This window comes from Dendropsophus ebraccatus, chromosome 12 (assembly GCF_027789765.1).
Source record: "Dendropsophus ebraccatus isolate aDenEbr1 chromosome 12, aDenEbr1.pat, whole genome shotgun sequence".
NCBI lineage: Eukaryota > Metazoa > Chordata > Amphibia > Anura > Hylidae > Dendropsophus > Dendropsophus ebraccatus.
The window spans coordinates 54,041,272-54,065,956 of record NC_091465.1 but is presented as its reverse complement, the minus strand read 5'-3'; the positions used below and the strand labels follow the sequence as shown (position 1 = coordinate 54,065,956).

The following is a 24,685-nucleotide window of genomic DNA, read 5'->3' as shown; positions in this document are numbered from 1 at the left end:
TCCGCACCATCCACAAGCTTAGAGAGTAAGAGGGGTTAGAGTATCATTTTAATCATAATAATAAAATACATCAGGGCAGTCCCTACCCACCCCACCAGCATTAATTGCAAGATCTCCCCATGGTAGGACATAGGGATAGATCTATCAATCAAGGCTGACAAGGCAGACAGAATAAATATGGTACGTTTGATTTTTGTCATGAAAACTTGTTTACTAAGAGTGTGAAAACTTGTCCCAAGTTAGTTCTTCCCACAGGATTTTATTGCAATAAGGTAAGAAATACAGGGCCATTCCTGGTAATGCAACTATGAACTAAATGGCATGAATTGAACTGTGACCCCCGTAGTTGCAAAAAATCCCTTGATTTACTTAAATAAAAGACCAAGTCACACAACCAGGCAGTTTCAATAACTGTTGGCCAAATGGTTGTTCGTCTAAAAGTGATCTTTCTTTTTCTCCACACACACAGGCCGAGTGTAAATCTGCAAGGATACAGGTTTCAATGTTGGCTCCAACGATATATCCCGCTACATCAAAATTTATTCTGATAAATTTTCCCTGTAAACAGTTAAATAAATATAAAAAAAAAAAAAAAAGAATAGGAAACATGATTTTAAAGCAAAGTGAACAAGTTTGGTTCAGTGAGAAATTAGCTGCCTTATCCAGTAGGTGGCGCATAAACCTTAAAAACACAGCAGAGCTGCTTCAAACGGACAAAAAAGCCAGTATCGTCCATATCAACCAATTAGGTTTCAACATCTAGGGCCCTATTACATAGGACAATTATTCGGCAAAAAAAATTTATATTGTTTAAATTTTAACACTACACGGTGGGCTCAGAAATGTACACCTGCTTGGAAGCAGGTGTAGATTTCTGCCATGATTCACACGCATTTCCAGGCATAAACCATGACAAATTAGACGTGGAAGGAGGTCCCACCTCCTCTTCGACTTGCCACGCCTCTCTGCCCGCCAATCAGGCTGGCGGGAGTGCAGCATGCCTTTTCCTTTGCATATGTCAGGGATGCAGGTGATAAATCTGCCCCTTAGAGATTAATCTGTATCCAAAGATGAGTTACCAATCTTTAGTAGAAATCCAAGTATCTGCTGCAAATTTCTGCTGCAGATTTTTTATTCAAACCCACGATCGATTTTTCCAACTGAAAATGCCACTTGGCAAGGAGCGATCACCATGGAAAGAAAAGCAGTCACACGTTCCTTTCAGTGTATATGGCATACTGAACTTTTGTTGAGCTTTTATTGGGTGCAATGAAACACACTTGTGTAAAAAAAAAAAAAATTTCCCCATTTAAAGGGTCTGCTGTGCTTACAGGCTACTTGTAATATTTACTGTATGGATTATATTCCATAATCCTTAAAAACAAAAAACTAATGGAAAAACTGCCACTTACAAATCGGGAAGAGTTATCGTTTTTTACAGTCTTAGCATTGCCAAAAGCTTCTAGTATGGGATTTGCTTGCAGAAGCTGGTGCTCAAGTTCTCCCTAAAAATAATGGGGGGGGGGGAAACATTATAGGTGCAATTCAATGTTCTTCATATAATGTTTTCAGTGAGTCATTTCAGAAATATTTCAGAAAAACTTAGAAGTCATTTAGAAGTAAAACCAATTTAGGAGAAATGGTTTTGAGCAGTAAAATTTGGGGTAAAAGAGAACAGTTATAGAGATAGGCATTAGATTGCTAAGTATAATAATTAAAGATACATTTTAGATACAGGCATCTAAAAGACCTCTACAAAAAGGGTTAAACATGCACCTCCCTCCCGCAAAAAAAGTTCAACTTCCATCAGAAACAAGTTTTGCATACTGTATATTAATATAGGCATTTTTTTTCTAACCCCAGCCCTTATAGAAGTTTATGGGAAGGAAAAACTACCACTATTGCTAGGGAAAAAACTCCATAGTTACAGCATGCTACGATGTTGCTAAACTGACAAGAAGCAGAAAAACTGCAAAATGCCCTGAACAAATACCAAACATATAAGCCAAACATAAAAACGTCACATGGGTATAGTGTTTCTCAATTCACTATGGACTCTCAGCTAACACCTGGAGTGTTTTTGAGCAAAAATAAAATAAAGCCATGTGCTAAGTATAGCATTTTTATTGGCGGTTTTTTGTTTGTTGCAAAAACTACTTCTGTGATTCCAGCCTACATGGGGATAACCATGGCTGACCACTCAACTGGTTAAGTGGAGTAAATACTTTATCTGAACTTTAGAGTTGTATACAGACCAATAATTCAATCCTTTATGGATATATCTTGACAAATATATAAGAGGATATAACAAGGCATGTTTAAGTACCTCCTAATACTCATACTGGCCAAATGAAGCAACATTTAATCATTGGGAGGAAACCTATGATAGTGCTTCTAAGATATACAATGTACTGCACCGAGCTTTCATCAGACTCCCACGTAACCTAAGAACAGACACGTAACATAAAACTATCCCTGGAACCTGAGAGTCTACTTGTAAATATTGCTGGCTATTCCACTTTGGTCATTTCACCCTCCAGTAGTATCTCAAATGAAGTACAAAACATACATAAAGAATGTACTCCATACTCTGTCACATAACTTGAAACCTAGTCAGAAGGCATTTTTTTTACATTAAAAATAAGCAATTACGTCTATCCACGTGTTTCACCTAGTAAAAGTTTTGTCCATGATTACATACTCTCTAAAAATAGCTGAATACCATAAACAGAAAATTTACATACATAACTGTCCCTTTCAAGATGCCACAGCACTCTGGGGGACTGAGTCTAGTAGAATATGGTAGAAAGGGAGAGCATATGTGTCGCTCTGTTATGTGATCCATAATTTCATTGTACATTCCTTAAGAAACCTTTGTTACCCTAGTATTATAGTTTAGTATTTTTAGCCTATGCATTATAGGCTGTAGGTGAAGCAAACAGAGCTATGATGAGGTCACCTGGAAAGTTAAGCTCTCCAGATATAAAGGTTTGAAGTAAAAAAAAAAAAAATGTTTAGGCCCCACTGAAAAATAAAGGCAATGTAACTTGTAGAATGCATGTAAACATAGCATGGGGACTCTAACCAAATAACATAGAGAAAAGAAAAAGTAAGTAGAAGTTGAAAAATAAAACTGAAACAAAATGAGCGTTACTCACATATGACACAGCACTCGAGCTCTGGGGGAAAACCACACAAAACAGGGATGGGAAAACATACATAAAACAAATGTTAATGATAACAAAAAAGGCAACATAAATGTATAATCAAATGATAAAACTTCTAAAGATTGATACAGATGATGATATTTGTGACAGGAGTAAAAAGAACTAAGACGAAACTTATGACTAGTGGAAAAGGTAAGTTATAATCTAAAAATTTAATTAATATTATATGCTATGTGATGACAAATAAAAGTGATAGCATACTATGATAGAGGAGACATATTAAAGTCTGGTTTTCTGGTTAGCATTCTGCAGAAAGTCCTGAGAATTACACTACAGTAGAAACTCGAGACTGAGACAACTTTCCATAATGACTGAACCACAAAATTCACAAAGACACATCTGTGTTTTTCAGCTGCAGTTTTATGTCACCACAACAAGCCTAAGCTCTGGGATTTTAGGTGCCCCCCATACAATTCAGTGTGGAAACCTATATTTTAAAGTCATGTGGTATACCTACTAAACATGAGATGTTTCAAGAAAAAAGAATTCTAGGAATATTTTATTAAAACTAAACACTCTATTCACTAATCACAGCAAATAGCAGCATGGCTCTCTAATGGACCTATGTTCATTGCTCTGCATATACTATTTAGACTGGAAAAGTTCTTTTTTTCTTAGCTGTCAAGTGCTATTTGTAGCCAGCTGTTTTCCTTTAGTGTTTATTGAGATTGCACTTTTATCATTGAAATTACGTAGGAAACTCTTGCCTCTAGTGATCTAGAGTAATTTATTATTTGGCTTTTTCTCTCCTATTGACTTCCGTATGGAAAACTACACATTCAAGCCATGTGTGTCTTATCTATCAAACATCAGAGTCATAATAGGAAAGAATTCTCATTCTCATGATGGGAAAGAATATTTCATTAAAACCATGCATAAATGGAGACTGTCAGCTTCTGGAAGTTGGTTATAAGTATTACTGACATTATCTTTCAGCCACTTGCTTGACAGATGGTTTACATTGTTCACATTTGATTTTGTTATCGATAGAGATGAGCGAACCGGGTTCGGGTTCGAGTCCATCGAACTCGAAATTTCGGCATTTGATTAGCGGGGGCTGCTGAACTTTGATAAAGCTCTAAGGTTGTCTGGTTAACATTGATACAGCCAATGACTATATCCATGATTTCCACATAGCCTTAGGGCTTTATCCAAGTTCAGCAGCCCCCCCTAATCAAATGCCGAAAGTTCGGGTTCGGATGGACTAGAGCATGCTCGAGGTTCGCTCATCTCTAGTTATTGATCTTTACAATACAATATAAATATTATTTAGGACACTGTCCTTTGTGTGTTCCTTGTCCTTTCATTTAGGATGTGTGTGTATCATTTACTGTGCATTAAGTCCAGATGGCAGTGATGATCATTATATTACCATCAGCCTCTAATATATATTTTTTTTTGAGTCAGGTAATAAGGATCCGATTATAACTATTATCTGACTTCATTACTGTTTCCCTTCTCTGAGCCCGAATAACTGATAACTGACATATTCTCCATTTACGCATAACTAACATCATCTCTATTACAGTATACAGAGGTCACTAGCAAATTAAGTAACACTAGGGCCCTTGAGTGAGATAGTCAGCCTCCTATTGAGAAGGGTTTGCATAGGAGATATAGGAATAGGATCCGGGAGCTGGGCCGTCCTTTTAAGGCCGTAAACTCCTAGGGCAGGATACTGTGGGAACTTATCTGTAGGGCTTCACAGGTTCTTCCACCTCTTCACCTTCCCCTCCTGCCTATCCCTCAGTGGACAGTGTAACCTAAGCAGCACTTCACAGCAGTTGGGCTATCAACCAAGCAGGGACATGGGACCCAACTGTTGTAAAGCCCCACCTAAGTGACACTGATGAAATAAAGTGAGAGTAAGGGGGGGTGACAGTATCACTTTAATATCAGCAGATCCTGATTGTTCCTCTATATTAGATATTTGGTGGAAAGTATCAGGCATCTTGCCACTATTCTCCTAGGAGATAAGCCATTGGGGAACCTGGTTGTGGTTTTAATAAGCATGCACGCTTGCCCATACAAAGCGTACATTTTTATAGTGAGATTGGGGGAGTAGCTGTTTAGTTGATTACTACTGTCTGTATATGCCGACTGTTAGAATCTCAAAATTATATATGACAAGTGGGCATACCTATATGCTACATTACCCCTTGTTACCTAAAGTTCCACATTAAAACAGATCATATTCCTGACTTTTGAATTAACCCATTGACGTTGTAAATAATCTTGGTTAGGCTCATCTAGAAGGGCTCATGTAAAATAATTCCACTCTGTTAAACTACTGAAAAGATATTCATGGTAGAATTAACATGACTACCATTGTGCTAGTGGCATGCATTACAAAAACCATGCAAGGTGCACACAATGTCAACTTGCCTTGTGTTTGACAGATCTGAAAGATTCCATCTGGTATTAGTAAAGTGCACAAGATAATCAACAAAGACTGTTAGCAAGCCAAAACTGTATGCCTACTGATGACAGACAAGTCTACATAGCATTTCACCAGAAACTAACCTGCCCTTAAGGCAGCAAGTGGGATGTTTTATCTTCTTGCATATACTATAATAGTCAAAAATTCCCAAATGCTATTCATGCAACATGTGTGATCTAACTTTGAGATGTGAGGACATATAAAATGAAGAAGAATTACTCTTTACATATTAGAGGTTTTCACATTTGCTGTCTGCAGTAGGAGACTGGTCCCAGAAGAAACCGGATTCTATGCAGGCTGGTATACCTTTCACTGAACCAACATAAAGATTATACATTTATTGAACTTGCATATTGTTACAAGGGACTCTTTGGTACCCCTTAGTTTAATCTTTAAAAAACTTTGGACACATTTTGGCTATAATGGCTGTGATGTTCCATATTAATAAATGTGACCTCAGTTGGAGTCCTGCAGCTCCCAGCAAAAACAGATTCGGTCACAGAAGAGGTGACTGACAAACGATGGTAACTAGAGATGAACAAACCAGATTAAGTTTGTTTTGATCAGCAAAACTGATCTGCACACGTATCCCTCAGGCTGGCCACTGCAGAGGGAGGACACCACTCGGAGACCGCCTGGAAAATATGAATACAGCTATGGCTATCCTTCCTCTACATGGAGCGACAGCCTGAGGGATACATGTGCAGATCAGTTTTGCTTTGTGTGAAGCAAAACAAATCTGGTTTGCTCATCTCTAGTGGGTACCTACTAAAGCATTCAACAGGAACAAAGGAGAGCCTGTCATTATACAAATTCAGTCAGATATTGGTTCTCAAAATATTTAACAGTTGTCCATGTTATAGTTCATCATACTGTATGAAACCTGCAGTGAGGAAAATAAGTATTTGATAGACTGCAGACTTTGCAAGTTTTCCCATCTACAAAGAATGGAGAGGTCTGTAATTTTTATCATAGGTACAGTTCAAGGCTAAGTTCACACTATGTAAATTTTCTATTTTCTATCACAACTGTTGTCGCCGATTTGCACTGCAGTCAATGGGTTCCTGGCTGTAGTGTATACACATAGCATACACTCTGTCTGGAATAGCTAGCAGCCGCAGCAAAAACTGACATGTTGAATAGCGGCCACACAGAACTGTCAGTTCACACAATAAAAAGTGCGGCTCCAGACGTACTTTCCATTGTGTGCAATGGTGAATTGGGATGCGGGCACACATGGATGCACCCCAGCATCCCAATTCAGTACAAATTAAGTTCAACTTCACAGACACTGGCTGCTCTGTGACATGGCCAGGTCACAAAACGGTAAGTGTCTTACGATGTGTGAACCAGGTCCAACTGTGAAATACAGGTTCTATTAAAATTCACATTGTATGATTTTTAAATAATTAATTAGTTTTTTCTTGTAGGAAATAGGTAACATAATAGAAAAACAGAACTTAACATTTAGTACAGTTAGAATTCTGGCTCTCACAGCCCAGTTCGTTTTTCTTTTAACCCTTTGAGGACCAGGCCCAAAATGACCCAGTGGACCACGCAAATTTTCATTTTTGCGTTTTCTTTTTTCCCTCCTCCCCTTCTAAGAGCTTTAGCACTTTCAGTTTTCTATCTACAGGGCCATGTAAGGGCTTGTTTTTTACAGGAGTAGTTGTACTATGTAATGGCATCTTTCATTCTACCATAACATATATGATGAAACCCACAAATTATTACTTATGAAGATATAAATTAGTGAAATGGTAAAATAGAATGCAATATGGTAACGTTAGGGGGGTTCCTTTGTCTACCTAATGCACTATACGGTAAAAGCAACATGATACCATTATTCTATAGGTCAGTCCAAACACAACCATATGCAGGTTTACACAGATTTTCTAATGTTATAGATATATGTTAATGAAATTCTTTTTTTGCAATTAGCTATTAATAAAATGGGCCTATTGTGACGCTTATAACTGTTTTAATTTTTCACCTATGGGGCTGTATGCGGTGTACTTTTTTCCGCCATGATCTCTAGTTTTTATCAATACCATATTTGTGAAGATCGGACGTTTTGATCACTTTTTATTAACTTTATTTTATATATAATGTAACAAAAAGCGGTAATCCTGGCACATATTTTGCTCTTTTCGTTTACGCTGTTCACAATGAGACTTGTTATATTTTAAATAGATCGGACAATTACGCAGGCTACGGTATATTATATGTTTATTTATTTATTTTTATAGGTTTTATTTATATAATGGGAAAGGGGGGTGATTTAAACTTTTATTGGGGGAGGGGCTTTGGGGTAGTGTAATAATGATTTTCACTTTTTTTTTTTTAACACATCCTAAGTCCCTTTGGGGGACTTTTACATTAATTTATTACATTATTCACACTGTTCATTGCTATGCCATAGGCATAGCATTGATCAGTGTGATAGGCAATCTGCTCATTGAGCCTGCCTGTACAGGTTCAGTGAGCAGATCGCTGATTGGACCGCGCAGAGGCAGGTGAGAGACCTCTGGCGGGCCGTCACAATGATCGGAACCCCCGCACACTGCGGGGGTCCTGATCGTTAAGTGACAGGGGACTCCCCCTGTCACTTACACTTAAACGCCGCGGTTGTGGCGTTAAAGGGGTTAATGACACACTGCCGCGCGATCGCTGCAGCCTGTCATTAATGGTGAGGTGCCGGCTGCTCACTGCAGGCCCCCACCTCCTATGAAGGAGGTGCCGGGACGTCTGGGCACAGACTTCCAGGGCGTACCGGTCCGTCCTTAGTCATCTAAGGGTTAAACGAGAACCTGGATGCCAAACGAAAATGACAGCCAATGAGACCTGTGAGGCACGGAGAGGGTAAGTATACTTTGTTTATTATGTTCCCACACCCCCTTGCTTTCATTCCTTTTTTTAAATTTCACGGGACTTTTAAAGAGGCACTGTCGTTATTCTTTCAACTGAGGCTGTGATAGCAAGTAGCTTTGTAATAAGCATATTTAAATCTATTTTCTATTTTTAAATCAACCTTAACCGCTTAAGGGGACAGTGAATTTTTGCCGACCAGGCCAATTTTCATTTTTGCATTTTTTTACCTTTCCCTCTACGCCTTCTAAGAGCCATAACTCTTCGATTTTATTACCCACAGAGTTGGACGATGCATCATTTTTTGCACTGTAATCTAGTTTTTATTAGTATTTTTTTAATTTTAAATAATTTTCTTATTTTCTGAAAAATAATGTGACCAAAAAAAAAAAAAAAGGCAATCCTGGCGCTTTTTCCCCCTGATAATAGATCAGACAATTGCGCATGCTACAAAAAATAATATGTTTATTTATTTTGAGTCCCCCTGGAGAAATATTACACGCAGTCACTTTATTGCATACACTGGTCAATGCTATGCCATAGCTAAGCATTGATCACTGCTATGGGCGATCTTTAAATAGAGCCTGCCTGTGATAGACTCTATATGAAGATTGCCAAGCTGACTCCAGTCAATCTTTGGCAGTCAATTAAAAAGGCTGGGACTGTCAGGACCCCTCACCCCCCATGAAGTAGTTTTAAAGTTATTCATAGTTCTATACCCCGGAAGAATGTACATTTACGTACGATTGTGTTAAAGCCCAGCTTTAAGAGGAGTGCATATTTTAGTGAGGTGAGCAGTGACAGCAGGAGAGAATGACTGGATGAGGTGTGAGGGACTATGGTCACTAGGGCTTTTTCCTCCATCACTGGATCAAAAGCTGAGAATAAGGAGGAAGTTGGAGAGGGAATGGGATCTATGGAACTTTGGGGCTGGAACGAGATGTCAGAGTGCATAATGGCAATTTTAGATATGAAGTAGGAGGCTAGGTCTTCAGCTCTGAGGTCAGTAATGAATGTCTGAACTTCTATACACATTTTAGTGTAGGAAATCTACTGAGATTCTAAATTCCCTCCACAGATTTAGCAGAAATAGAGCAATGCAGACGAAAGAGCGTTCTGGACGTGTGCCAGGGCTACTTGCCTCTGTGACAAGGTGTGTTGTGAGTAAGGGGGAGCTATAGTGTCTAAGGTAGTTTTCAAGGTGTCGTGACACCGTGGTGTTTGGGAAGGAAAGAGAGGAGATTGGTGACAGGGAGGATTGTAGACATTGTTGGTGAGTCTTGAAGTTTCAGGAGGAATGACCTAAAAAGTGCACTGTGGTGAGAGAACACCACCTAGAGCAGCATAGGAAGCAGTGTCAGATGGTTGTAACCAGGTTTTAGTAAGAACAAGAAGGTTGAAGGATTGGGTAATGAAGAGATTAGGAATCTTTGAGTTTGTTACAGACTGAGCGATAGTTCTATTAGGGAAACAGCTACAGTATTCTTTATAGCCATGGACACTCTAGATTTGGAGGAATTAGTGGAATGATATATATGTGGAAAGACATGGCTTTTAACTCTATGGGTATCCAGATCAAGCATCCATGCAGCTAGGCTGCCAAGACAAATAATAATAATAATAATAATAATAATAATAACAATAATAATAACAATAAGATATAATAATGCTTTTATTTCTATAGCACCAACTGATTCCGCAGCACTCACATGGTAAGTTTTGCCAATTTTGATCCCTGTCTCCATTAGGGCTCACAATCTAAATTTACCTATCTGTATGTTTTGGGTGTGGAAGGAAACCGGAGTATCCGGAGGAGAGCTCAGCAAACACGAAGAAAAAACTTCCAAGATAGAAGAAAGAAAATCGGAGCACTTCTTGATATGCAGCAATCTTAGTCTTTATTCAGCAACTTGGCAGTATACATGAATGTGGAGACTGAACTGGCTACAGCTGTTTCTCACGTTGTAGCGTGCTTTTTCACAGCCCTGGGCTGTGAAAAAGCACGCTACGACGTGAGAAACAGCTGTAGCCAGTTCAGTCTCCACATTCATGTATACTGCCAAGTTGCTGAATAAAGACTAAGATTGTTGCATATCAAGAAGTGCTCCGATTTTCTTTCTTCTATCTTGGAAGTTTATGCTGCCATTACTCTCCTTTGCTGTTGAGCACCTTGAGCAGTGTGGATCCAAAGTGGCAGAGCAAGGGTGAATATACCAGAGGCGGAGTGAGTGCGGTGTGGGGGCTTCTATCGTGAGTGTTACTAAACACGAAGAAAACATACAAATTCTTTGCACATGTTGCTCTTGGTGGGATTTGAACCCAGGACCCCAGCACTGCAAAGGCTACAGTGCTAACCACAGAGCCACCGTGCTGCCTTTGATGACAGGTATATTGCCTGGTCAGCAGCAGGGTGTAGTTCCCTGTGGCATCATCTATTTTTCAACTCTGCACGGATTTCTCTATATGCAAATAAGGGTGCTATGTGCACTGTAGGAAGATCCAATGGCCTGATATCGATCAGTGACGCGGTCAGACTTGATTGTGAAGTTGGTGTGTCACTGAGGGGATTTCAGTGCCCCAGGGGGGGTTGGGCTCGCCCCTGGGCCCCCCTGGGCCCTATTTGCATATCAAGAAGCCAGCGCAGAGCGCGGCTCCATGCAAGATCTCACCTCATGGGCTAAGAAGGATTCTGAAAAAGTTCAGAGATCAAACCAGAACTACATGTGAGAACCTTGTCAATGATCTGAAGAGTGCTGGGACCACAGTCTCAAAGATTACTATTAGTAATCCATGCAAGGTCCCCTGCTCATGCCAGCACATGTAAGGGCCCAATGAAGTTCACCAATGAACATCTGGATGATCCAGTGGAGGTATGGGAGAAGGTCATGTGGTCAGATGATATAGTAGCTGAAAAGAAATTAGCAGGGCGCCATAGGGTGAAATCTATATGCGTTATCAGTGAAGAATGAAGAGCCGAAGCTGCCGGGAGTGCGTGTTGTTGGAGGGGTCCAGAGCCACTGGGTTCCAACAGGGATATTCAGGATAAAGGTGTCCAATCACCGTGGCAGGGTGAAAGAAAGGATTTACCCCCTCTTGGTGCTGAGCGGCGGTTACAGATGGAAGCTAAGGAAGGTGCTTCTGTTAAAGTACATTTAATCTCTCGAATAAAACAACACGTTAAGGGGTATAGGGACCCCTTTATCAAGTTAAAAGAAACATCTCTTAACTTGATAAAGGGGTTTCTGTACCCCAAAACGCGTTGTTTTATTCGAGATATTAAATGTACTTTAACAGAAGCACCTATATCTGCTTCCATCTGTAACCGCCGCTCAGCACCAAGAGGGGTTAAATCCTTTCTTTCACCCTGCCACGGTGATTGGACACCTTTATCCTGAATGTGGTCAGATGAGACAAAATAAAACAAAAAAATAGGAAGAAGGGTGAGCACAACCCCAAGAATGCAGTTCAAACTATGAAGAATGGGGGTGGAAGCATCATATTTTGGGGGTGCTTTTCTGTAAAGGGAACAAGATGGCAACACTGCATTAAGGAGGGACGATGGGTGGGGCCATGTATGGCGAGATTTTGGCCACCAACATCCTTCACTCATTAAGAGGATTGAAGATGGTTGTGGCTGGGTCTTCCAGCATGACAATGTTTCAAAACACACAGCCAGAGCAACTAAGGAGTGGTTCTGTAAGAAGCATTTCAAGGTCCTGGAGTGGCCTCACCAGTCTCCAGCCCTAAGCCCAATAGAAAATCATTGGAGGCATCTGAAACTCAATGTTGCCCAGCGACAAAACCCCAAAACCTGAAAGATCTGGTGAAGATCTGTATGAAGGAGTGGAACAAAATCCCTGCTGCAATGTATGCAAACTTGGTCAAGAACTACACAAAATGTCTGACCTCTGTAATTGCAAAGAAAGGTTTCTGTACCAAATATTAAGTTCTATTTGTCTATTGTATTAAAGACTTCTTTCATGCAATAAAATGCAAAATAAATATTTAATAATCAAACAGTGTGATTTTCTGGATGATATTTATAGCTTCTGTCTCTGACAGTTGAAGTGTACCTACGATAAAAAAGGACAGGCCTTTCCATCCTTTGTAAGTAGGAAAGGTTGCAAAATTAGCAGTATGTAAAATTCTTATTTACCCCATGGTAAAAATAACATTTTTGTTTGCATGATACAGGCTATGGGAAAGTGCACACATATAAACAATTCCTGTTTCCTGCCATTAGTTTATAATAAAAGGACAGAACACTACGTGCGCTATGTCGTTTTTGCTTTATTTAAAGCGCTTCCTCAGGAACATACGATTTATTTTTATTTTTTATGAGGAGAATAAAGCATGACCCACAATCATTAGGTAATACATTTGCTTTTGATCAGAGGATCCATGGACAAGGATTGTATACCCCAGAAGCTCACATCTACATTTTAAAAGCCATAATTGTTTAAATAATTATAATTAAACCACTCTGACCCCTCAGGAATACCATGGGAATACCCAGGCACATTTATGGTCACTTTTGGGCAGGATTATATAAACCTTAGGATATTCCTTCAGTGTTCTGTAAAAATTCTAACAAAATAAGTATGGCATCTCTGTGTGTGTTGACTGTCAGTGGACATGGTAGCTGTAAGGAAAAGTATTGACTTGTGTACAGAGTTGATTTGAAAAAAAAAAAAAAAAAACTTAAATTGCAAACTTTGAGAAACTTTTACACAAGTCATAGAGACCTGTCAATAGCTTTGATTGGTCCGGGTCTGAGTGTTCATACCAGTACTGATTAGGAGAACTAGTGGGGAGAGGACTGCGCTGCAGCACGTCTTCAACCCTCTGTGTGTAAGGGAAAGAGACATGCTCCATAGACTTACATTATCAAAGTCTCTTTCTCCTGATCGGTACACATGGACCCAGACCAATCAAAAGTTTTGCAAAACAACAATGACATTTTAATGAGATATTCTGGGCATAGCATTTTTAATGGACTCCATACGTTGTAAAAGAGAAGGCACACTCACCTGCTCCCCTTGCTGATACCATAAAAATAGGTCCCCAATGATTTCTGCTTCTTGTTTTCTATTATATTGCCTTTTGCAGGAAACACCTTCTCAGCCAATCACTTGCTGATGTGGGTCACTGCTGTGGCCAATCACTTGCTGAGGTGCCTTTTCCTCATCAAATAATTATCATGGGAAGAGCGTTGCAGGTAAGTATGTCTTGTTTTGTGTTTACCACACCGGGGATCCACTAAAAGAAACTGCAATGTCTGGAAAACCCCTTTATTTTCTAGAAGAACTTCTTTAACTACTTGACAAATGTAACTTTTATCTTGTTAATTAAAAGCTATAGTTAAAGTAGAAGTCCTGCGAAAATTTTTATTGAGGTATTGTATAGCCCCCCAAAAGTTATACAAATCACCAATATAAATTTATTACGGGAAATGCACATAAAATGCCTTTTTCCCTGCACTTACGACTGCATCAAGGCTTCACTTTCTGGATAACATGGTGATGTCACAACCAGACTCCCCGAGCTGTACGGGCTGTGGAAGTGAAGCCTTGATGCAGTAGTGAGTGCAGGGAAAAAAACACTTTATAAGCATTTCCCATAAGAAGTGTAACTTTTGGGGGGCAATACAATACTTTAATAAAAATTTTTGCTGGACTTCTCCTTTAAAGCTATATGTGGCAGATTTGTTGCAGACATTTCTGTGACTTTCCTATTTACCTGAATAGAGTCTGCAGAAATTCATGTAAATGCTGCAGAAACAAACCCATTCACAAATGTCTGCAACAATTGTGTGGTCAAGAACTTACACTTGTTGAACTATTTTTTGTTTTAATTTCCTCACTTTAGTTTTGTTAAACATTTGTTATAGCAGAGCATAGTTTTATTTCCATTTTCTTTGCCATAAATGAAAAATGTATGAGAAAAGCATTATTTATTTTCTTTACAGAGGATCGAGTTGCAGAGCTATCTGTGGACCACCCCAATGTTAGAAAATATAGTGCGGCCCACAAGCGATTAAGACCTGCAGGACTTTACCTTTTGAAGAATTTGCACTGTATGGCTAATACACAACAATAAATGTAAACAGACATCTTACCGGAGCTGTATGCTCTTTACGGCTCTTGTGTGAAGAGGCAACGTGAGCCAAGAACTGGATTACTTTCTTTGTGTTTTCTGTCTTTCCAGCCCCTGATTCTCCACTGTAAATGTAGGAGACAAAGGTGAAATAAAAGTACACTGCTATGCATGAAAATGGTTTACAGGAAAAGCTCCCTTAGGCTATGTTCCCACAATGTCTTTTTAGGTGAAATAACGACCATTGTTTTTATAAAACATGATGGCAATAAATAATGATTATGATCATTAATAAAAAAAGACTTTTTTTATCGCCATAAAAAACAGTTTACAAACATAGCCTTTAGTGTATCTCCTCCTCTGAACATCCTTTTATAATTATATATAAAATTTACAAAAAAAAACATTTAGAGCTACAGCCTGTACCTAACTCACAGCTGCATTCATAATGGTGAGATGAGCAAAGCAAACGAAAGTATGTTTCTCGAGGTTCACAAATCGTATGCAAACAAATCTCAAAACATCCAAACCAGCATAGCTACAATAGTGTAGCTATGTTTAATGTTTTGTTCAACACCTATTGTAGTTGCAGTGTCAAAAATTGGAAAAAGGTCAAACTTTGACTGTCAATCATTACATTTTTGCCCTGAACAGCAGTGGACCTTGGTGGATCAGCGGTGTAAAATCTATAAACTTTCTAAAAAACGATTTAAAGGGAATCTGTCAGAATCCAGGCCCTACCTAAGGTGCTGACAGTGTGCTGTAGCTTGGCAGTCCCCTAGTGAGCATGGTACCTTTTGGTAATTTGTCTGTGCAGCGGATTATGTACAATCCTACTATAATGAAGTGTCAAAGAGGAGCTGTTTGTGCCTCACTCTGGCACACCTCACCACTCCTTTTTTCCTCCCTCCTCTTCATGAATAATCATTGTTGCCCTGCCTCTTGCTCAATCAGCTATCAGTCGAAGTCTCCGATTGCAGATCAGTCCTGTGTTTCTTTCAGACATAAACTGCCTACAAATAGGTGAATCTCTGGGCCCAAAATGTTTTGGAGCTGTGGTCTAAGGACAACCTGTCTAGAGACCTGCCAGAAGTTCATTCTTTGGTTCAAATCCCCAGATAGATAGATAACTCTAGACAGGAGAGTTACCTCTAGACGACAGCGCCAACACATTTGGGCTCAGAGATTCTACTATATCTGAGTGTTTCTTTCAGACATAGACTAAGGACTGATCTGCAATCAGAGACACTGGCTGACAGCTGAGCGGAAAGAAGGCCGGACAGCATTGATTATTCATGAAGAAGAGGGAGGAGGAAGGAATGGTGAGTGTGGCACAAACAATTCCTCTTTGACACTTCACAGTAAGAGACCTGAGATTCTACATATTCCGCTGTATGGACAATTTACCAAAAGGCACCATGCTCACTAGGGGACTACCAGCTACAGCAGACTGTCAGCACCTTAGGAAGGGCCCGGGTCAGGGGCGTAGGGAGGGGGTGCAGCTGCCCCCATGCAGGGCAGAGGGGGGCACCAGCCTCCCCTCTGATGCACAGCAACCCTTTACAAGCTACTGACTGATGCTGTGTGCAGACAGCAGGGCCACAAGTGTCAGGCTCTGCCCCTCCTCCCCTCCTCTCAGTGTGTGAGGAGGAAGAGAGAATACAAACCGTGGAGGCAAAACAGACAGAACACAGAGCGCAGAGGAGAGCCTGGACCTGCAGCTACTGCCTCTACAGACAGGGACAGACTGCAGCTCAGGTGCAGCTCTCACAGGTACCTCCTTGGCACATGTTCTGTGGTATCTCTGTCTCCTGCAGGAACCCGGCCAGCAGCAGTGTGAGGCCCGGCCCCCCTTAGTGTAAGGATGAACAGGCCCAGTTATCCTGTGGTAAAGAGTGAATAACTGTGGAACCCAGATACCTCAAAGAGCATGGGGGGAGTCCTGTTCTGTAGTTCACTGCAGCTGCCCCCTTTTTCTGTAGTTCCCAACTCCATCATCTCATATTCTGATTGTGGATGCAGGACTGTATACCATACAGCACCCCCAACACTGTCTGAGGGCATATTACTACCTATACTATGTATATGCTCAGTGGTTTCCACTAACACATTGCAACAAAGAGGAATACCCAGTAAGTTATCCCATATCTGTCTATCCTAAGACTGTCTCATGCAGGGCCGTATTTGCCACTAGGCGCCCGTGGTCCGATGCCTAGGTCGGTGCCACCCGCAGGACACATTTTTTCCTCTGCCTCGACCACTCCCCCTGCTTCTCCATCTGCCCCCCATCTGCTCCCCCTGCCACCCCCAGCATCTGTCCTGCCACCCCCAGCATCTGTCCTGCCACCCCCAGCGTCTGCCCTGCCACCCCCAGCATCTGCCCTGCCACCCCCAGCTTCTCCTTCTGCCCACCCATCTTCTCCCCCTGCCACCCCCAGTGTCTCCCCCTACCACCCCATCTTCTCCCCCTGCCACCCCGCTTCTCCTCCTGCCCACCTATCTTCTCCTCCTGCCCACCTATCTACTCCCCTGCCACCCCCAGTGTCTGCCTTGCCGCCCCCAGCGTCTCCCCCTGCCCACCCATCTTCTCCCCCTGCCACCCCCAGCGTCTGCCCTGCCACCCCCAGCATCTCCCCCTGCCCAACCTTCTTCTCCCCCTGCCACCCCCAGTGTCTTTTCTGCCACCCCAACGTCTGCCCTGCCACCCCCAGCGTCTCCCCCAGCTTCTCCTCCTGCCCACCCATCTTCTCCCCCTGCCACCCCCAGTGTCTCCCCCTGCCACCCCCAGCTTCTCCTCCTGCCCACCCATCTTCTCCCCCTGCCACCCCAGGGTCTGCTCTGTCACCCCCAGCGTCTCTCCCTGCCACCCCCATCTTCTCCCCCTGACAGATGTACTGCTGGGCCTTCAGGGCTGATGGCGGTCACCCACAGATTGCAGCCACCAGGAGCCTCTGCATACAGTGATTTATTAAAGGGTTGTCCTCTCAGAGGCTACAAATCTCAGCATACCCTGACAGCTGTATAAGTGTAGGGGGTTCTCAGAGTTTTAGTTAGACTGAAAAAGGGATTTGTCACAGATACAGATGAAGCCAGGAAAGGACGGGGTCAGCATGTCGTGTCTCACTGATTCTATATTGGAGGGCCCCAAGGATCATTTCTTCTGGTGGGCCCCAGGTACCTCAGTCCCACACTGGACAGAAGCGGTCCCCAAACTAAGGTGTCCCCGGCCTCCTTTTTTTCCCCCATCACGTCTGTTTGATGAGAAGAGCGCCATCAAGCAGAGCGGCACCCCAGTACCCAGCACCCAGTACTACTGAGCAGACAGCAGGGGGGTGCCGCTCAGTAGTACTGGGTGTTGGGGTACCGACCTGCCAGCTGTGCCAGGGTGTGCACCATGCATATAATCTGCCAGTGCCGAGGGGGGGAGCACCTCAGCATGCAAATTGCCTAGGACCGCATGAACTCTAAATACAGGCCTGGTCTCATGATCTACTCTCTCTCTCTCTCTCTCTCTATACATCCCATGGATCCTTCTGGTCTGTATATCTTATATTTGTAATTAATATTGTGTACATTACCACGCTCATAAAGAATATTGAGACAAAAATCGAACTACAAGGCTATCTAGAAGTCCAGGTAAGAAGTACTTGCTCCAAGTGGTCCGTGCAGCTGGTCTTCTAGACTGGACATCTAGATATCTGGACTTCTGTAATAGCAGGTTAGTTCAAGCGGTCTTTATTCATTGCACGCTGGGCCTTGCGGTACTACAACTCTATGCAGTGTAATGCGTCTGGTATAAAGTATAGTTATCTCCCTGTGGGCAGAGGAATATGTATAGTAATATAGAGCGGACATCAGCAATGGGCATATGGTGCAAACTTTTGGATATTGATAACATCATAGTGCCTAATAGTTCAGTAATCCCCTAAGGCTTACTGAGCCTTGTAGTTTGATTTTTGTCTCAATATTCTTTATGAGCGTGGCAAGGTACACAATATTAATTACATATATTAGATAGAGCAGAAGAATCCATGGGATGGATAGATAGATAGAAAGATTCCAAAGTGTTGTAAGGAGGTGATCAACCTTCTCTATCTCACACTTAAGGTCGGATGTGTGTGCACAGTAAAATATACTTCATGGGGGGGGCACACTGAATCTTTGCCCCAGGTGCAGGAAATGCTAGCTAAGCCTCTGGCCCGGGTGCTGACATGCTTAACATCCAACGAGAGAGACAGCAGTCAAGGAGGTGGAAGTGATGAAACACAGGGTTGTGTAAGTGGCGATCCTAACAGGATTGATCGAAGGTTGCAGCTCAGTAGTTAGAATACTAGCAAAACACAACAATCACTGAGCTCAAGGTGATCAGCAAAAAAATCCCAAATCTCAAAACACGGGAATAGCCAGATATCCCTCCTGGAAAGAAAACCCCAGTGGGGAGCTCACCTAACCACCCTGACCATAAAGTCCCACTGAGTTGCAGGTATGAAGACACAAGTAGAAAACTACCAGAGTGGCCCCTTTTGCGTTAAAGTTTAACTCAGTTGCAAGCATTGCAACATGACAAGGGAAAACAAAAGTCAGGCATCCATCCACAGACAGATGAGTCATACTTTGAGTAACCCTTGCCCCTAAATATTTTTGACCTGGTGCAGTTCTGGGTAGAGAAGGTCTATATCTGGCCACATCTGGCAGAGCTTGCTCTGACTCTGCTGTCCTGACCAGCCAGCAGTGTGGCATCTAAGGGTATGTGCACACAGCTTAATACAGACGTAAACTCCTCTGCGTAATCCGTCGCTCGCGGACATCAGTGGACGCCCGCATCTCCGTCCGTGTCATAGACTCCATTCCATGCACAGGTGGATTCCTTCCTCCGTCCAAAGAACGATCAAGTTCATTCTTTGGACGGAGGAAGAAATCCAACAGTCCTTTAATTCCATATAGGGAAAGATCTGAAACTAGTGACAGGTTCTCTTTAATATCTGTGCTTTCCATAACCTGTAAGCTCCCAGAAGTACTAAAATGAAATATACGGTAACCCTCAGTTTGAAGACAAGACCAGCAAACAAAATATCTGGAACATGACAGCAGAAAACCTATATGACTATTTAGCACTAGCACTGTCTACAATGCCAAATAATGAAATGTGAATTGAGATTCAAAGCTTACTACAAATTTTATTACTGGATTTAACACTCACGTGCAAAGAATTGACTGGTCTTCACGATCTAAAGTAAAGAAAGAAAAAAAAAAAACACAGGTTAATAAATAGTTACAGGCAAATACTAATACTTTTTCAATTGCTACATGTTGATTTGATCCCAGGAGAAGCCATTTTAAAATTGTTTAATACTTGTGTTGTGTTTGGTATGTGGGTTGTTGCACTAGGTGGTGCAAGTTTTATATATTTCAATGTGTCTGGCTATACACATGAACATTCTGATAATTATACATTAGAGCTGATTTAACCTAGACAAGCAAAGAGTTTCTTATATGCTACAAAAGTAAAACTGGTTATCAGAACAGACTATTAGGCTGGGTTCTCACTACTGAATCCGCGTGGATAAATTCTATTGGACAGGCCAATTCCGCTATCCGACAAAAGAATTGACATGACAAATCTTTTGGCAGAATGGGGAATCTGCCAGTGCATAGAATGGTGTCTATGGCACAGGCGGAGAGGCGCGCGGCCATGAGCACATTCTAGCAACGGAATCCGCCGGAATCTATCCGTGCGGATTTCGTAGTGTGATACCGGTTTTATAGAGAATAGAATGGAGTCATTTTGCTAGCAATTCATATGCTCCTGTGAAAGGATATGTTAACACTGAGTAATTCAGGCGGAAAGTTCCGCCGCAGAATTCCACCTGAATTACTCAGTGTGAACATACCCTTAGTCAGTAAAATTGACATAAGTTTAAATACTCTAGTGTCGACAACACACAAATAATAGTAGAAATACTGTTAACAGACCAGAAAAAGAATATTTGAGATACAAGGAAGCAAAGAAGCCATTTGATTGGGCAAGACTACAAATGAATGAATATGAGAAGTGTTACAAAAATCTCAAAATCTATACATGGGTCATTTTCCTTTTGGGGGAATAATTCTTAGTCTTGTTTAATGACGTTTTAAAGGGGTATTGCCATTTAAGCTTGTTATTCTTGTTGGGGCCACCAAATGCTTCTGAAGTGTTTCTCATAGGGAATTAATGGGAGCACCAGCTGCAGTGAGGCGCATTGAGCACTTTATTAATCATCGCGATTCCATCCATGTTCTCAAAATCCCTGGTGTCAGTAGTCAGACCACCAGCAAACAGCCTCTTATGCCCTATCCTATGGTTAGGGGATAACAAGCTCAGATGGGAATACCTCTTTAAAAGGGTTGTCCCAGTTCCCCACATTCTGCTAAGCTCACCGTGTCCCACTCTACCGTTTGGGTTAGGAAGGCATGATGGGATTGAGAAGGGGGCGCAGTGGGGCAGATATGAATGTGCTTGGCTCTGCTTTTTCTCCCTCTGACATTACACACGTCTCCAAGGACAATCCAAGCCCGGGAGACAAGTGGGATATCAGAGAGACACATAAGATAAACATACTTGCCAGCTCCTGACCACTAGTCTTGCCACTGTTCGGCAACCCTTATCATAGCTGATAAAGGTGGTCAGGATCGCAGGCAGCAACCATTGTCAACATGACCGCAATAGAAGAGGGACAAACTTCAAAATGCAAAGCATTTGTAAAATTGCTTCCTATTGCATTTCCCATCACTTAACAGAAATTTAGATGATGGGAAAACTATTTAGATGATGAAAAAACCATCACCATGATGGGAATTTTGCATACACTTACCAGAACACTACTAGAGGTGACAATAGTGAGTCACCTCTTTTACAGTATTTTTGGAGTCCTATGATGCATAATAAGACTTTTATTGAGATAATGAATGTTATAGATGGAATAAAAGTAAAGGTGATGACTCAGGAAATGGAGTCTGTCTGGTGTGTTACAGAAATGAGTCCTCAGTAATTAGTATTTTTTGATAGCTAGCTAAAAAGATGACGAAAAAAGTCAAGCTTTTGAGACTCTGGTGCCTAATGAAGAGAATTAAGTCTTTAATGCTTGCTATTTGTCATAGTCTTTCTAGTTAGCTATCAAAAGATGTCCACAACTGAAGACTGTAACTTTTTGAAATAAATCTAAAAAGATAAAGATTTCCTGTCTCACCTTGTAGCATGCTGCGGTAGGCGGTTTCTGATATTGCATATATGTGTGGAGGCATTTCATGTCGTTTCTTTCCTCGATACATTTCCACTATTTGTTCCGTGTATATAGGCAGGTTCTTGTATGGGTTAATCACAACACAGAAGAGACCTGAATATGTCTAGATGAAAATGGCAAATATTGTAGTTATCAGTACCAGAATTATAATATTTTATTTGTTTAGAGCTTAAACTGAGATAACTGTATACAGCTAGATCTACATACAGCCTGGTGGTATAAGCAGTGTGGGACTGGAGTATCTGGGGCCCACCAGAGGAGATGATATTGGGGGCTCACTAACGAAGAACCAGTGAGAAACGACAGGTTAGTCAGTGTTTGTTCAGGTTCATGAGCTGGGGGGTCACCAGAGGATCCTCCGGTCCTCTGGTAGGCAAGTCCAAGACTGGGTACAAGACTGTTAAATTCCCATGGAAGACTTTTGATCTTCTAGATGCCTGTTCATATTCGTTCAGACACTAATTTTTCAACAGCAACTCCTGGTCATCTATTACCTAAAGGTCCCTGAACTTGAGATCCAACACAAAGATTTGTACTTCATGTAATTTTACATACTATGTTACAAAAGCGAAAAGTGCAAAAACCTTGATGTTTGTTTCAGTCCATTGTCAGATCTGGGGGTACAGACTACAGTCTATAGCATGTTGATGGGACGCATGACCTTTGTAGGATAATTCTGTTTTATTATCCTTACTTTCAACTTAAATTCCAGAAAAGTAGGGATGCTGTGTACAATGTTAATGGCATGATAAAATGTCTCGCTTTCAACAAATGTCATCGATGTTCTATTCTGAATAAAATATGAGATATGCAAATCATTGCCTTGTGTTTTTATTTACATTTCACACCATGTCCCAACTTTCTTGGAATTGGGTGGTACTAAAAGAGCATTAACCCCTTAGTGCTGCAGCTAGTTTGGGCTTTAATGACTAAGCTATATTTTCAAAATCTGACCTGTCTCACTTTATGCAGTTATAGTGCCGTAATGCACTAATGAAATGCTAGCAATTCTAAGACAGTTTTTTCGTGACATATTGTACTTTTTTTTACAGGCAAAATTTGGTCTATATCTTGTGTGATTTTTCTTTAAAAACTTCAAAATATCCTGAAAAATTGGGGGGAAAAATTTAAATATCAAACATACGCTATTCAGCAATGCGGTAAAAATAAGAATTCTCTGGGTCACTGCGGTTATGTCGATACCAAGTTTGCATATATTTTTTTTTTTTATTACCACTTCGCCATATTGCAAGATCCATAGCATTCTTATCTTTCGCGCAACAGAGCTGGCTTTGGGCTCATTTTTTGCGGGAAGATGTGTTGTTTTCATTGATACCAAGTATTACATGTATATGACGTTTTGATCTCTTTTATGATGTATTTTCTGAAGCAGATTAATAAAATCCAGCAATTCTGGCTTTTTTTTTTTTCTTTTACAGCATGTCATCCGATATAGATTATACAAAAGTTTTATAGATTGGGTCCTTATGGACGTGGCGATATCAAACATGTATTAGGTTTTATGTTTTTTAGGTGGTTTTATGTAATGTTTTATTATGTATAGGGAATATAATGCATTTTTATTATTGGGGGGCTGGGGGGGGGGATTTTTTGTGTATGTTTGGTGCAAATTTCTTTTTTTTTTTTCACTTTTACACTAGTGAACATTACTGTACACTAGTGTATACTAAACAGTGATCTTTTGATCACTATTACAATAAACTGCACTACTTCTGTAGTGCAGTGTATTGCCTACGTCAGCAACGAGCTAACAGGCAATGTACACAGCCATGCCTCTTGCATGGCTGTGTAGAGTCTTTACCCTGGCAATCCCGAATCGGAGGCCCGGACCTCATCGCAGGACTTCCGATCAGGGGAGTATATTACTACACCTGACCAGAACTCGTTACATGCCGCTGTCATGACTTGACAGTGGCATATAACGGGTTAAAACTACCCAGAACTGTAAATTACAGCTCCAGGTAGTTGCAGCAGGAGATCATCTGCCGGTACCATTTGTTCTGTCCCCGCCGTAAAAAGCAGACGGGGACAGAATAAAGCCGCCAATACGGCAGTCACTAAGGGGTTGGCCACTTTATAGTAAAATTTTAATAAGTGTCCTCACTGCACTTACTGAAAGCAGCATCCTGTGTACCTCATAAAGCTAAAATCAGACTCCCCTCCTCCAGGATGTGATGTCCTCTATAAAATGGCACTGCATGGAGGAGCGTGTGACCATGCCCAACCCCCAGTGTCCTCCATAGGCATATACAGGCTCTGTGGTGGACATAGAGGGAGGGGCATGGCCACATTCTCCTCCATGTCAGACATCTTATGGACAAAATCACCACAAAGCAGGGCAGCACAGCCTGAAGTATGAGCATCTGATTTTAGCAGTGACTGGACACATTTACTTCTACTGTGCACTTAACATTTTTACAATAAAGTGTCTAACCCTAACAATTGGGGGGCAACCGCATTTGTATAAAAGAGTGCACATCCATATATGTGCACAATTATGAAAACAAAATCACAGATGAAGAAAATACACAAGAATAAAATAGGAAAGGAAGAAAAGCAAGATCAATTTCCTGTAGTTGAAGCCAAAGCTACCACACCTACAGTATTCCTCATAAGTCTCCTAAAGACTAGGTTAGTGAAACAACTCCTACAATTACAGGCGTCTCTGCTATGCTCTTATTCGGTAGTTAATTAAAGAGGAGAACGTGGCTCAGTCCCCTATAATTCCTGCAAGTCAGACTTCTTAGGGATGA

At 41.3% G+C, this 24,685-nt stretch overlaps 1 protein-coding gene across 2 annotated transcripts in view; it reads right to left on the bottom strand.

Annotated features, from left to right (window-relative positions):
• The window catches only part of LOC138769942 (myosin-10-like), a 273,325-nt gene that overhangs the window by 134,748 nt on the left and 113,892 nt on the right, over positions 1-24,685 (bottom strand). For both annotated transcript variants that reach the window (XM_069948702.1, XM_069948701.1), the window contains exons 3-8: positions 21,858-22,014; positions 19,832-19,859; positions 14,654-14,756; positions 3,159-3,179; positions 1,413-1,505; positions 495-558 (exon numbers count right to left, since the gene is read on the bottom strand). In XM_069948702.1, the coding sequence (XP_069804803.1) occupies positions 495-558; positions 1,413-1,505; positions 3,159-3,179; positions 14,654-14,756; positions 19,832-19,859; positions 21,858-22,014 (466 nt within the window). The remainder of the gene's footprint in view (positions 1-494; positions 559-1,412; positions 1,506-3,158; positions 3,180-14,653; positions 14,757-19,831; positions 19,860-21,857; positions 22,015-24,685) is intronic.